The 16,419-nt window shown below is 32.3% G+C and overlaps 2 protein-coding genes across 2 annotated transcripts; both read right to left on the minus strand.

Moving 5' to 3' along the window:
• Positions 1-1,377: 1,377 nt before the first annotated feature.
• Positions 1,378-8,378, minus strand: LOC128872089 (protein lin-54 homolog). Its single transcript, XM_054114428.1, has 13 exons — positions 8,350-8,378; positions 7,047-7,164; positions 5,369-5,762; positions 4,974-5,288; positions 4,649-4,885; positions 4,345-4,557; positions 4,147-4,263; positions 3,934-4,071; positions 3,603-3,842; positions 3,291-3,493; positions 2,744-2,987; positions 2,454-2,650; positions 1,378-2,208 (listed from the first exon to the last, which is right to left on the minus strand). The coding sequence occupies exons 3-13, from the start codon at positions 5,750-5,752 to the stop codon at positions 2,025-2,027; spliced, it is 2,472 nt and encodes an 823-aa protein (XP_053970403.1). The 5' UTR covers positions 5,753-5,762; positions 7,047-7,164; positions 8,350-8,378; the 3' UTR covers positions 1,378-2,024.
• A 1,615-nt stretch (positions 8,379-9,993) lies between these two features.
• LOC128872197 (importin subunit alpha-3) lies at positions 9,994-15,840 on the minus strand. The gene is made up of 9 exons (XM_054114642.1): positions 15,509-15,840; positions 13,702-13,804; positions 13,375-13,579; positions 13,138-13,298; positions 12,544-12,770; positions 12,113-12,478; positions 11,800-12,034; positions 11,633-11,724; positions 9,994-11,547 (listed from the first exon to the last, which is right to left on the minus strand). The coding sequence occupies exons 1-9, from the start codon at positions 15,572-15,574 to the stop codon at positions 11,455-11,457; spliced, it is 1,548 nt and encodes a 515-aa protein (XP_053970617.1). The 5' UTR covers positions 15,575-15,840; the 3' UTR covers positions 9,994-11,454.
• Between the last annotated feature and the right edge of the window lie 579 nt (positions 15,841-16,419).

Below are 16,419 nucleotides of genomic sequence, written 5' to 3' on the forward strand. Positions count from 1 at the left end.
GTACAGAAGACAAATTACAACGATATATTTATATATACGTATATTATCTGTACATAGCAGTAATTTGTTATACATATACATCAGAATTTTTTTGCAAAAGTTTTTAGCATTAATTTAAAAGTCATTCTTTTTCATTCAACTTGTTATGTAAATGACATGTAAGAAATAAAAACATGTAATTAATATTTCATTATCATAATCATTTTTCTAATTATTTTACGAATCAGTAATCTGTACAATTTGTATACTTAAAATAACGTTCTTTGAAGTACGAATTCTACGAATATATATTTATATTTGTACCTCTATATTACATTTGTCCTTATACTACACTATGTATAATATATAAACTTTCTATACTTTAAATTAATTTCCTACGTATAAGTTATACTTGGATCACCCCTAACGGCAGACAAATAGTGTTTCTACTATAGTGATGATTAATTCAGTACACAATGAAAAGTATTAATGCGTCTGTCCTGTTAAACATACATCAGAAAATTACATTGTCAGGATACCTTCGCCCTCGGGGCAATATTATTTACTGTATCGCTAATTAATTAAATAGTGCTTAGTATTGAAAATTGCATATGTATCAAAGTACTCCTGCAATGTAATTTAAACAAAATTAATGTAAATGTGAATGTAATTTATTGCAACACGTAATGAACGATTTTACTAATTTGGAATTAGAATCCTTGTGACGTTATATATGATTACAGAATCGATAAATAAACGTGTGAAATATATTTTTACGAAAAGTCTACAAAATTACTTCGAATGTAATAATTCATCTATGGACAATGTATTATGCCACAGATAAGCAATAGATGAAAAAGAAATCAATACATACTAATTACAAATGAAAAATCAAACTTTAAACGATTGTACATACAAAATTGTAAAAATGCCATGTCATATACAAATGACTTAAGTATCTTATTTTTTTTTTAACTCAAGATTTTTGTTAGAATATAAATGTATTCGAATACCATTAGTTGCGTTTTAACCGTCGAATAGAAACTGTCGAACATTATTGAATAAAACCTAACAGTTTTCAAATTTTTGTAATAATGACCACAGACATGAACAAATTTATTATTTTAATTTCATTTTTTATAGTCCTTATTCTCTAAGAAAAATAAAAATAGATATGAGAAATCATCATACAATATGAAATTATAATATATCATTTAAAGATAATTTATTTCATTTGTGAAATTAAATTGTTGAATTTTACGTTCACCATTTATATTGTTCATTGACACCAAAAATCAAATATTCTTGGTACACCATCAAATTCTTGTTACTTACAGTTTATAGATGCATGCATTTTAGCTATAAAAAAAGAACTCTGAATATTGACACTAATGAAAACACATGATATAAAATAAAAATATGATTAGTATACCAATACTACCTAATAGATGCGCAAATCTATACCTTCTACTTTAGCATCTTACCTAAATTTTCAATAAAATCTTCATTTTTCAAATGTGGGCGACAAATATATAAACAATTTTTGTACCATCGAATGTTATAAACTTTTGTTACAAATCTTATTAACATATTGCATTCAACCGTGTTACTTTTAATTTTCTTTTTACAAATTGTTACATAGAAAGACAATGTACATAATTTCGTATCAAAGTTACTTTCATCTCGTTTAAATAAAAACGAAAATAATTAAGTTACAAACTTTGTCAACTCCACATAATCGTATATTAATGATATTATACAAAATTAATTTGAAGAGTAAGTAAATTAAATTATTTTTTGCATACAAAATAGTTTTCTTCTTTACATATTCATTTAGTAATAATAACAATCGGTTGAACGTATTATGTTGTAGCATATTTACCATTATCTTTGGTATATAACACTTTATTTTGCTTCGTAATTATTATGTCCAAATTATTAGATTAGGAAGTACCAACAATTAATGTTTCCAATTTTCTAACTGCTGCATACGCGCGCGAGAACCGAAAACTTTCACCATTACACTTTTCCTGAAAATGTACCTGCTAGGTAGCTTCAGCTTTATGCGCTGACTCGATGATTTCCTTCAAGCAACGGCCGAATTCTTCGATTATAAGTCTTTGAGATGTTTCATCGTCGAACATGTTCCGCTCCGCTTCGTCAGCTTGTGCCATTAAGCACTGACACGTTATTTCTACTACTTTATCGGTCAAGAAATTGAATGGTTGTCTAAAAAAAAAATACGAATATCAAAGTATCACAAATGAAAAAATTAAACATGATATAGATATTGTAACTGTAAAAACCAACATTGATAATGGTTGTTAAAATGCTTTTTCATTAGAACCATTTGTTTCCATAAAACAACATCTAGTGATTTACACTTTTCTTGGAGGATGACAAGCTCCAATTCTAACAGCCATTAAATTTCAAATAATGTCTACTGATTATATTTACTATAATCATGGATTTACCTCGCGCCAGTATTTGATGCAGCAGGCGGTCTAAAAGCCATTTCCGATAATTGTAATTTCGCTTTATTTAACGTAAGTTGTGCCGTCCTAACTTCAGCTGCCTCTGCTAGGTCCTTTAGGGACTTCTTTTCTAAGTTAGGTTCTTCAACATTTCGACATCCTATGCATTTGCAATTAGCAGAGCAGGGTATCTTAGCCTTAAAAAAAAAAGAGATTATTCTGTATTACTGGAAGTAATTTCATCGCTTTCAAAAATATTTATAATTCGTATATAGAACCATCTGCAGTACCTCGTAACATTCACAATAATTCTTTAAGCATCCGCTACGTTTACAATTACAACCCTTATTGTGTCTCCGTATATCATCACCAGTCTCGCGGCCTTTGCCAATTTTTGGACGAAATGCATTTGGATTACGTTCCAAACAAGATTTGATAGCGCGTTGCCTCTCTTCTTCATTTCCAAGATTATTAGAACAATTATTGCAGTTACACATATGACAAAACTCTCCATTAGCGAAACAATCACAATATCTGTGACAAAATATATTCATCATTCACCACTTTCATTTATCAAGGCACATTCAAAACTTCTATTTATCAACGATACGATTATTTCTTAACTTACAACACAAAACAAATCTTTCAACTAAAGATACATTTTTATGTATATCAGTACCGATCGTCATTTTTCTATCGAGATAACAAAAAAGCAAAGAGTTGATGCTCAATTTTTTAAAGATGAATGACAGTAATAACAGTGATAATAGTACAAGCAAACATCGAAGAGTTGCTTTAAAATTAAGGCTTAATAGTGCTGGTATATATTATACTCACAATTTAAGACATTGCGATTTAGTACAGTTACACGCTTTTCTCGGCCTAATACCATTAGGCTCGACGCTAGCGTAGGATCTTTGAGAACTTTTACTTTCTACGATAGATCCTACAGATAAACTTCCTGTAGAACTTTGTAAGCTTTGTGAATTTCCTAACAAACTGGGCGTAACTTGAGGTTTCATTTTTACTTCGTCCGTTGACTGTAAAAACATTATATACCTGTTTAAATTACTGCTATTTCTCCGAGATTATTCCTGACCGACATAGTTAACTTATTTTTTTTTTAATCACATATGCAATATATCATACCTGTTGCTGAATATATTGAGCTGGTAAAACTACAATGTTTCCCATATTTGAATTAGTTGAAAGGACTGCCTGCCCAGATGCTAATTGGCTCAAAGCCGATGCCGGAATTGCTACCGCATTTTTCGATTGATTACCTACACTTGCAGTCGCGGGAATTAATAATCTTTGATTGCCACTCGTTAACGTAGCCTTAGGTGCAACTGTTCTTAACGATTGATTACTAGTATTTAATGGAACTACCTATATCACAATTGGAAAAAAGACACATTATATACGACGGTCTAATACAATTTTTTAAAAATAATTACAAGTTGTTGCTATTGTTACAAACCTTGACAATTTGTTGTTGATTTCCTATTTTCTGACTGACACCGACAGTTTGCAAACTTGTTTGTGACTTCGTTTTCCCCACAGTAACGACATTCGTAGTTCCAGATGATGGAGTACTAACTAATCTTACATATTGCACCTTGAACAAAAATATTTTCACAATTATACAGAACGTGCTATCACAATGGATTTATAAAAATAAAAAAATAATTACTTGTCTTCCTGGCATTTGTATTTGATGTACTTGATTAGATCCAGTAACGATATTTTGATTAGCTGGTATTCTAATAACTTGTCCACTTCCAAGCACAGTTCCAGGTTTTAAAGAGCTCTGATAAATGTTATACGATTAGAAACACTTTGCAATTCATAAAAAAAATATAAATTTCAATAAAATCATAAGTTAACTAACCTGTCGTATAATCACTTTTTGTGGATTTTGTTGAATAGATTTATTAGAGGAAGAAAACGTGGACTGTTGATTCGAAAGCGATGATTTGACTTGCGTACTCAATGTTGGAGCAGGTAATATTTTTGTAGGGGATTTAATTGTACTGCTTGGAACTATAGTCATTTTAGTCGGTTGAGTATTTGATGATTGCACTAGTTTATTAACAATTATTCCCTTTAAGAGTAATAAATACGAATTTATGTTTATTATATTAATATACACAACTACTGGAAAAATGATGAATATAATAGATTTCAATACCCACTTTGTTTTGCGGTGATGAGGGTAGAATGTGTTGAACTTTATTAGTAGGAAGTAATCCCATTTGCTGTGCTTGTGCCAATGTTATAGTTTTCGTTGGAGCTGTGACATCTTGACTCGATACACTATTATTTATAAATTTTATTGCTTGTGTTTGCTGATTTTCATTCTGTGAACTAGTTATAAGAACTTGCTGTCCTGATTGTGCTTGATTTCCAGCTAATATCATCTTTGTATATACCTAAAATAATATTACAAAATGTATAGTATGTCACATATTAGTATTATTTAGTGTCTAAGTACTGAGAATTTAGAAAGAACGATATTACATTTCGATTTTGTTGAGAACCCTGCGCAGATCGCTTTATAGCTGATTGAACTGTTTTTGCATTGTGAACATTTCCTAATGTAATGCTTCCCGAATGGCTAGTTGCCATTACAGGCTTAGGTTGTGCTGATCTCAATTGAACTATATTTCCTTCAGCAGACTTTGCTATGAGAGTCTGAGCTAACGACTGTAATTGACCAGCTGATGCTGTTGATGGATGGGAAATTTTTAAAATTTGGCTTGTGCCTTGACCACCAGCAGGAGATACTATCATAATAGACTGGCTTTGTGTCGCTGGACCAACATTTGACTTTACCTATTATGAGAGTAAAATTATAACTTCATAAGAGATATCATTGGTATTTGCTTTAAACATTGTAATTATAGATTTTATACCTGCACTGTAGATGCTGGAAGCCTCTGCAATGTTGGCTTTGTTTGGAATATAATATTTTGATTATTCTGATTAGCTGTTGTATAGATAATATGTTCTCCTTGAACTTGATCTGATACTTCAGCCATATCCACATCAGGTACAATCATTTCATTCTCAATACTACGTTCAACTATTATATGCTCCTCCTCTGTTGTCATAACTTCTTCAGCATTCATACATTCCAATTCAGCTTGAATGTTTGCAAATGCCTCAAAGTCGTTAGAATATTGTTCGTTATTATGCGACAGAGTCAATGCACTCAAGTCTCCATCTCCAAGTGTACGTGAATCAAGAGCTAATGGTTCAACCAAAGCTCTAACATTCTGCCCTTTATTTATAGACATGATTACGTTCCTATTCAAAACATTACTTGTTATAACTACTTACATTTGTTTATAACTTAACTAAGTATAGATATTATTCTTAAAAGTATTAAATGCATTAATTTCTCAATGTATAGTTCATGAAATTTACACGCACAATTGTATGAAGTTATATTATGTAAATTAATAATACAATTTATAATATAATTTTTCATTTTATTGATATATTTGATTTTACTTCCATTCATATAAATTGTGTCCATAATGGAATAATTATAAATAAAAGCACTGTTTGAATTTGTAACATATGTATATTTGCATGAAAGAAACGTTTCCTTATATGCATTACTCTCATAAAAATCATTGAAGTGTAAAGAACAATCACAAATCAATTACATAACTAAGAACGAAGGTAACATGCGACGAACTGATTTGTAAGTGTAATAGTTGTATCCTACTACAAATTGTCAAGTTATGAACTTTAAACCATCCTAATAACATGTAACGTTCTAATATCGTGTATATTCATGTACACTTAAAACGAGTTTGTCTATGTTTAAAAAAAAAGTTTTCCAGATGTCTGTATCTTCCATTATAAACATGTACTTCATGCATATGCAGGTTAGAAATTCAAAGAATCTAAATCGTTTTCACGTAAAGCTTCGTACATCAGAAGGCTACGTATGAAAATAAATACAGCAAATCAACAGTAAAACGTAAAACGATTTACGAAATGATGTGAAAACGAAGTGAATCAGTGAGAATTTAAAAATTCAAAAATTCAAATCTTTAGAAAGTAAATATGAATTCCCGAAACACGAGACTTAACGGAATTGTTTATGGATGGTCACAACAATGCAAGGATCAAGTAAAATTTGAACTTTCGAAAATTCGAACGATAAAATTTGAATAATGAAGAAAAATTCGAAGGATAGTCTACTCAGGAACATTAGCGCCATTTATTACTCGAACGCGCCATTTTCCACGAACTGAATTTCTGCCAGTATTTTAACGTTTTTAGTAGCATCAAAGCGATTCGACATCGACACGCAGAGAGAAATGAAACGCGTAACGCAACAAACGACAATGTAAAATATACATCTCGCCGATATTCGTTTTAATATCGGACAAAACTCGACTTAACCTATAACTTATCAGTTCATATCAGGTACGTACAGTGCTGGGTGGGGGCGTGCCACGAAGCTCATTTTAATTATTGTACCGATATTCGAAACAGTTGTTAATACGCTTTTCAGAAATTCAAATTTCACTTGCGTTGTTCAACGAGTAATTGAAACCTCTTTCTAACACGTACCTGGGTGTTCCCTCGATAGCACGAATTTGTTCAAAATCACGCGCCCACCATTGCTGTCCCACAGTGCACTACGCACCGCTGTGTACAAACAGACCCAAAGGTCGTTTAGTATTAAAATCTGAAATCGAAGCGAGAACGATAAGTTGATCGCTATTACGAAATTAACTTTCCCTAGTATGTAATACGTCGAGCGTCGACTTTCTCAATGAAACGTGGCTCCGATACTGACGAGTATTTTCGCGCACTTTGCAAATTTCGATTTCGCCATTTTCGCTCTTCCGCGGCTAAAAACACGTCAGCCCTATAGCGCCCTCTTGATCCAATAAAAAAAAAAAAGACAAGTGTTCCGAAAACTCCAACGTTTTAAACGCGACATTATCGGCCAAACGTGCGCTATTATTATGAACTTTACGAATTTTAATGGAATTCGATGAAGACATTCTTTTCGAACGAAGAAGGAAAATTTCTATTCTATTTAAATGTCACTGTTATTAATGATATGTAAATAAATTATGTAGCCATAAAATGAATGAACAATGCCACATATCGACAGGGAAGTATCAGATTAATGACGCTGCGTTCAAATAATGACATTGTATTGGTATTCGTGCATTACGAGATTCATTGTAAAATCAAAAAATATCGAATTAAAAACATTTATGGAGATTATATTTTAATTTATATATTCATATACATATAGTAGAAGATATGTTTTCAATTATTTTTCGTATAACATTTCAAATGTATGTTACGATAGGGGGCGTGCGATTCGAAGTAAAATAAATAAATACGATCTCGTATACATAACGAAGCAAAATTGTTTCCAGAATTAAATCATTGATTGGTTAATTTGAAATTCAAATATATCGAAATCAGCCCACTCATTGGCCAGTTTTGGCGGCTATGGTGTAATACAATGAATAAGCGTGATAAATGGCGATGCATAAAGTTATTATAATCGTAAATAAAATTATACTCTTGCATTTAATAGTAAACATTGTAAATGTATACTCAAACAAATTGCAGAATATATTCTTTCACTATTACTTTGAAATCTATTCCTAATGTCAATCACTTTTCATTTTTGTATAATTTATTACGCCAACGAATACTTTGATTACGAGTTTTCAAAATTAACATGCAAAAATAAGTTTATTCATGTATTTCTTTAATTAAGACAATGATATAATGTATTTTCTCGACAATAACGCATTCTTATGTTTTTATTCGAGTTACTCTCAAACATCTCGTTAACTCTTTGAATTAAAGAGCAATAACCTCAATATTCACTTGCCAAACTTACATGCGAGTCCACGTTGATTACATTCTCGTTAAGTCACAAATTGTGCGTATACCGAGTTCGTCGACAACGAAACTCGGTATTGTTTTGTAAAGCGTCCTCTTTAGTTATATGTTTACATGGAAATGCCTTAAGGACTTTAGAATAATATTATAATTAATCGTATAAATACTACTGATATTATAAAATTATAGTAATAAAAAAACCGTTACACGATCGTTACAGACTTTCATTAGTATAATATTGCATAATATCTGATCTCTTTTACAGATACAATGGGGAATAAAGATTTTTGGTGTTTGAAGGGAAAATCACTAGTATCAACTAGCATATCTAGTAACTGTTTCCTAGTGATGGGAAAAACCCTAGACTTCGAATAAATTTGAAGTTTGCCGACATGTTTGTCTCGTTTCCTTCTTTGGAAAATGTTCAAAAGAGGAAACGAGACAAACATGTTGGCAAACTTCAGATTTATTCGAAGCCTAGGGTTTTCCCCATCTCTGGAAGTTCTTAGGAAGTTCCTAGTAGCAGCCAATCATTGAACTACAGGGTATCCCAAAAATGTTGTAACACCTTGAAAGGGGTGGTTCGGGAGGTGATTTGAAACAACTTTTTCCTTAGAGAAAATGTTGTCCGAGGCTTCGTTAAGTAGATATTAACAAAAAACCCCGACCAATCAGAGCACGCGTATACCGTTTGAGCGCCCGCAGTAGCGTATGAGCGCGACCGCCTATCGCGTACCCTACGCTCAACCGGCATACTCGCGCTCTGATTGGTCGGGGTTTTCGCTTAATATCTCCCTATCGAAACCTTGGACAACATTTTCGCTAAGGAAAAAGTTGTTTCAAATCACCCCCCGAACGACCCCTTTCGAGGAGTTACAACATTTTTGGGACACCCTGTACTCTTTGGCTAAGATGTTCATGACAAGGGCTATATGTGGATGCGCCTTTAACATGGGAAAAATGGCGCGCGGCTGGTGGGAGGTTGGGGGGGGGGGGGGTGTCTGGCAACTCTTTGTGTTAGGTAAAGTCAGGTTTGACTAGATGTGACATCTGACCCACTGCGTCAGTGACACGAAAAATTGATGTCATTATCAAATGATTCTCTACACAATTTCGTACATTTGTGCAAGCAAAATTTATTCAGAAATGACTAAGTAATGTAATAAATGCGTTTGTCAATATAAATTTAATTTTTGCTCCAAAAATGATGTTTTAAATTCCCCTCATTTTTCGTACGTCTGTAGTTATTCAAAGGAATAATACTTTCTATTTACCGCTAATCTCTCTTGACGAAACAGACAAATATAATTTTACATTCCAATTATAAATGATTTCAAACTTCTGACTTTAAGAATTGATTCATCAAGTTTTAATTTTTCAGTTTTTTTTAATTTGTAAAACGCTGTTTTTTTTAACAAACTACTATATTTTCTTTAAATATTTAGAATGAACTTAAATGAAAAATAATGTTCTTTAAATCAAATGTCTTATTTATCAAAGTAATCATAAAGTAATCGTATCAAGGAAGATTTACAAGTTTCGCTCTTTAAACGAGTTTAGATAATAGTACATATATCATAAAACTATGCAATTGGAATGAATTACGCTTATTTTTTGGTGATGGAAAGAAAATAACAAGCACTCAGTTGTTCAATTTGTTGTACTTTACGTTGGTTAAATCCAAAAAATTAGCGATTCGATTCGAGACCCAACAAGGTTGCCACTACATATCATTTCTCACAACTTGAAAAACATGGTTTTTGTGCGTTCAACTCGCACTTGTAAATAATCGCAATACAAGAAGTACACCATATAAAGGAAACTAAAGATATAATAGTTTTGCAGTATTCTTTTGCTATATAAAAATATTGACGAATATTCGTTTTGCTGAAGACAGCCATCTTAAAGAAATAAACAGCAAATTACAACAATGTATAAAGTTATAATAATGATCAATGAGAATGTTTTGTTGCAAAAAGATTAATATTAGTACCAATGAAAATTGTTCTACAAATACTATGAATAAAGAACAAATATATTATCATTGGGTGTTAGTTTAAAATGTACCAAGAAAAACAAACACTATGTGCTATTTCTACGATTCATTACTCCTTTCAAAGAACAATTTCGCCGCAATTCTCTACAGTTTACCGAACGTCAACAAAGATACACGGTTTGAAGATATTCATGCTAATCATGTTCACACGTTCAAAGATGTCACGATCGAATTCACACCTGAATCATAATTGTAACAAGATTATCAATAAAGAGACATTTCTATAATACAGATACATCGTTTCATGAAAATGATTAAATTCTTTTGTCTTTTTTTTTTGCACGATCAAAAGTTCAATTAAAGATTGGCAGTAAATGTTGTCAAATTAACATTATCGTTTTATTGTTCGTTTGTTTCTTCTTACAGAAATGATCCATAGATATGAATTAAACTAATAAAGAGTAGTCAATCGATTCATTTATTTAGTAATCAATATTATTATAAATTTAACATGCCTAAAATATACACGAATTATTTTATAAATGTAACATCGCTAACCAAGACTCATCTCGAGTTAGAGTGGACAGCAGCATGATCAAGCAATAAAAAGGTTTTTTTTACTTCTTTTCTTTTTCTTTTTTTTATCTGTTGCTCCTCGATTTAGAGAGCAAATAAAGAGTACACTAGAATAATTTAGTTGGTACGTTGTATATCCCTAGCTGCGTCCGGCTAAGTTCCGCTCCGCCAGATATTGTGTATGTGCGATTTAAAAAAAAAAAAGGTAACATACATGCGTTGAAGAATCAGAAAGAAAACAAAAGAATACAGACTCTCGTTTCAGTAAGAAACTCTTTCGCTCCGTAACTTTTGCCCTTGCATCGTTCTGATATCCCTTCTATAGGGAAAAAGTCAATCAGTCACTGTTATGCCTTTGGATTAGCAAAAAAAAAAACATGATTCTTGGTTCAGCGGTGGCATACTGATATTGCCACGTGTTGACATTAGAGCAAGAATGAGACATAAGAATAGGAAAGGGTAAGCAGAATGGCTCCGTAATGGAGTTTGTCGGGGGACGGCACGATCGGATAAGAAATAATGGAGGCCCTCTCAGAATTTAAAACCTTCACTCGGAATAGTCGACGTATGATCAAACTCAAATGTACCTTCTCCGACCTGTGACCCCAAATTCGTGTCATCCGCCTAAAATCATTATGAAATATATATATATTTTAATGTCGGAAGACAATAAAGGAAATAAAAATACTAAATAAAAATTAGTGCACACCTCTTCGGAAAAGTATTGCTCGATAATATCATACGCTAGTTTATAAATTTCTACATTTTCATGATTTTGCAGTGCTTCGATTTTATCCAAACCTGTAAACCCATATTAAAGAATGTAAATAAATACTGTAAACAATGTACTAAAAGAATGATCTTGATACTACAAACCTAAACACTCTTCTATCATATTAGCCAGCTGTTCAACTTGTGGTCCAGCAAGTTTGAGCATGTTATGTATACCATCTAAAACAACCTGTACAACTTGAGTATCTTTACAGGAAAGGAGGTCACAAAAAGGTCCAATGACGCCTTCTCGTATAAGCTGCACAACTTGTTCTCTGTTACCACTTATCGTTAAATTGCTAATTGCCCATGCTGCTTCTTTTTGCGTTTGGAATTCACCCTGATCGTTAGAAAATATATCGTTAAAGTTATTTTACCTTAACGGCTTTCGATAATTTTATAAAAAATGTCGTCTCACTTTCTCCAAATTGCGAATAATAAGTGGCAATAGCCCTGCGTCCATAACAGCTTGAACTTGCGATTGGTTGCCAGCAGTTACGTTAGAAAGGAACCAAACTGCTTCTTTGCAGATTTTCTCTTTCGGATGAGTCAATAAGTTGGGAAAGTGCGACAACGCGTCAGAGTTTAACACAGCCTGTGTTTGTTCATCTGTACCCGTTACTATGTTACCAACTGCCCTTAAAGCAGCTGTTTGTACCTTAACTTCTTTGTGCGAGAGAAGTGGTATAACACAAGGCACCACGCCACTGTCTATGACCATTTGAATTTGTTCGTTACCACCATCGGTGAGATAACTTAATGCCCAAACTGTATCAACAAGGATCTGCAACACACATTGCATGTAACAAAATATTTTAGTTTTTTATATGTTTCATTTCCGTCACTCACATTAATATCTGTATGTTGGATGAGTATCTTAAGAGCAGGTAAAATATCCTTAATTGTTTGCATAGGTGGCGGTGGATCTTTATTTCTACATAAGTTCACGATCACCCATGTTACATTACGTAAAAAACTGATAGGTATTTCCGGATTGATAAATATTAACAATGGTTGTACAATGCCAAGTCCAATAACATAATCCCTAGATGTTGGACCATCTCCAATAATATTTCCTGCAAATAAAAATATCGTCGATATAAAAATAAATTGAATATACAAAATAAATAAATTTTTAAATTCTAATATAGATGTTTATACACAACAAGTAACGACTTGGTTACAATATTTTTCTATACAACAGTACTTCTGTTTAAGTTTGTACATATCGATAACATAATTTAGATATTTAAATAATAGTATTCTTCAAAATGTCAAGCAGTTGAGATGAAATATAATTTACTAAAACATTCCAAGAATTAAAAGTAATGCCATGTAACATATAAGCTAGAATTTAATTGAGAATTTAAAAAGTGCAACTAGAGAAGATTTTACAGTTCTAACAAAATTTCGTTTCTTTTATTTTCATGTTTGATTACATACCTAAAGCCCATACAGCTTGTTCGCAAACATTCTGTTGATTTGAACGTAACAAATGCAGAAAATGGGGCACTGCACCAGCTTTTACAACTGCCTGTGTCTGGGGTGATGTACCACTTGCAATGTTTGTTAGAGCCCATGCTGCTTCAAATTGCAAAGATGGACTATAAAATAGATTAGGAAATGTGCATAAAGTCTTATAATCATACGAATTGTGCATGAATTTTTGTGCTCTCATACCTATTGTGATCTTCGAGACAACGAACTAAGATTGGTAAAATACCACTATCGATTAACGGATCAATTGGTGGATTACGATCTGACGATAGCAACTTTCTTGCTGATTGTACAGCTTCTAATTGAACAGCTGGGTCTGAACTACCAGCATTCATTACCAACTCTTTCAAATTAATTTTCGACAAATGTTTATCAGGATCTTCTTCATCTAAAACGAATGTTATTATTACTTTTATATGAATATTTTGTATATATAATAATAATGCGTAATAAATTATATCAAATTGATAAACATATATATGTGTTTATTAATCTTGTCAAAAAATTTACCTGTAGAATCTGTAATAGGCACATTTCTTCGTTTTTGTAAAGTCTCATCACGTTTATTCTTGCGCAATTCCACTGTCACTTCGCTTCTTCTCCTTCTCATTTCCTGAAAGATTTCATGTATTTGTTATTCATATTTACTAAAACATCAAAAATCATTTATACTCTTGTAGAATTAAAATGTCTTCCAAGCATAATGCTATTTTAAGAAGGAATTTATAATTTATAAATTCTACTATTTTATATGACCTTCAAATTCATAAATATATATCAATGATACAACATTAATATTAAATTGTGTATAATTTTGGCATTATGAAAAATTATTATCAGTACTACACGATGAAATACATTATTTTGATATTTCCTGTAACAGAACTAAACTATAAAAAATTACATATACAACTTTGAAAAAAACATAAGTATTAGATCTATTCAACTTCAATTCAACTCTTGTGTACAACTTGATAACAAATAATAATTTCCTGAAATTAAATACCATATCTAATAAGTATTTAGCATATTTTACAAAATATATTATAAAACAAATTTAATGTCACAACAAGAAACTAATTATATTTTAATTATATTTCTAATGAATATTTTAAAATAGTTGACCACTTGTTCTTAACTATATTTCATATACTTGGAACCTCTAGGGCTACTTGATAGTGGCCAAGAATATCATTCGCATTCCAAAAAATGATCTACTTTGAACGTTTGATAACATAGGAAAGCATATCCAATATGTTAAATATGCAAATATGTTAAAAAGTACCATACTTGTAAAAATTATTAAATACCTAGCTGCACCTTGTGGTTTTGCCTATGTGGAATACTGTTTGTGTATAACTGTGTGTGAATAATGTATTTTATGTCATTTGCATTCGACTGACAGTTCAACCATGTGAATCTTCGTTAACTGAAGAGTTAACTTCGAAAACTTATTTTTATCAAAATAAAATATAGCCTATGTCCTTTCTCAGGATGTAATCTATCTCCTTGCAATCTATCTACTTTATAACTAACTTATACATTTTTTATCCAATGTAATTGCAAAACTATAATTCATTTTATTAATAAAAATATAACAAAATGTACGAATGTTCCATGACTCATAAAACCAAGCATGACCAATGCATGACCAATTAAATGTTAAACTAAAAAGGTTCAATTTTACTTACGCGTACATTATTATAGATATTATTTTTGTATATTATTTATGCAGTTATTATTGATCAAACATAAATAAACAAATTATAACTCTATAAAGATAATGATATTATGTTTCATGTGTAAGAGTTTGAATCGGTCCTGCGACTTATAATATTGTTCGTGATGTTCTTTACTATCGTTCCAATTACAATATAAAAATGTAAAGTAATTACAAAAATGATGAAATTATTAAAATATTTGGCAGTACAATTATTGTGGACATGCAACTAAGATTTTCAGCAAAATTTGAAATATAATTTCTAAAAAGTTCATCACCCCTTTTTTACGACTAACTATTGGATCATATCCTTTTTTACGACGCATTTAACAATGGTCCGAAAATCGAGGACACTTTGAACTTGCTCCAAATACGGCATTAACATTGATCGATTTGGAATTATTGTGTCCGGGTAGAAAACAATCGCGCAGAAATGTCCGAAAATTGGACTGGAGCGACAAAGTTAAGAAATACGTTTCACGATCTCTGAAAAACTGGTGGAAGCCGCGATCTCGCGATCGTTCGCTCGAAACGAAAGCAACATTTCTCAGCCGCAGAAGATAACTATACTCAACGACGAGCAAACTGGATACTTACATCTAGATCTTTGCCTTTATTCTTAAAAACCATCAAACGATTCTTGTTTAGCATTTCCGCCGCCATTTTTTCAATAACCAATCCTCCGTGCTCGCGTATATTGATATGTGCCGGCACTCAGATACCCGTGTTACTATGAAAAATCCCGTACCCGTGTAACTGCGGCTAATTTATTTCGACAACTGCATGCCGTCGCACGACAATCTTAATGTACGTCAATATGCAATATCATGCATAACACCCGTTCATCTAATCACGATCGCCACACGATATTTTCTGTGGTCACGTTTTCTCAACACGAACGCAGCGTTTCGACCGTTCTGAAAAGAATATGGACCAGACCTGAAAAGGTGGCGCTTCGGAGCTTCGTGTTTTCACTATGTTCGCTATCGCGTTTACGAAAGCTGCCGCTAGTGTACAGAAACAGCGCTGCAAACATGAAGACTGTATGAGATCCAACTCCCTAAGAAAGTTACTAGGAAACTGTTATATATATACATATATATGTATGATAATACATACACATATGATATATATCGTAGTGTGCATACTTGCGCCGCGAGTGGACGAAATATTCAAAACTCCAAGTTAGGGATTTTGATAACAATTTTCTAGTAACTTTCTTAGGGATTTTGATAACAATTTTCTAGTAACTTTCTTAGGGAGTTGGATCTCCTTATACAGTCTTCATGATATAAGCGTGTTAAAAAAATGTTGGAGGTCCTTGAAAGGAGTGGTTCGAGAGGTGATTTGAAGCAACTTTTTCCTTAACGAAAATGTTATCCGAGGCTTCGTTGAGGAGTTATTAACGAAAAACCCCGACCAATCAGAGCGCAAGTATACTGGTGGAGCGCCCGCGGTAGCCTATGAGCGCGGCCGCCTAGCGCTCAGCCTACGCTCAACCGGCATAC

The sequence above is a fragment of the Hylaeus volcanicus genome, chromosome 2 (assembly GCF_026283585.1).
Source record: "Hylaeus volcanicus isolate JK05 chromosome 2, UHH_iyHylVolc1.0_haploid, whole genome shotgun sequence".
Lineage (NCBI taxonomy): Eukaryota > Metazoa > Arthropoda > Insecta > Hymenoptera > Colletidae > Hylaeus > Hylaeus volcanicus.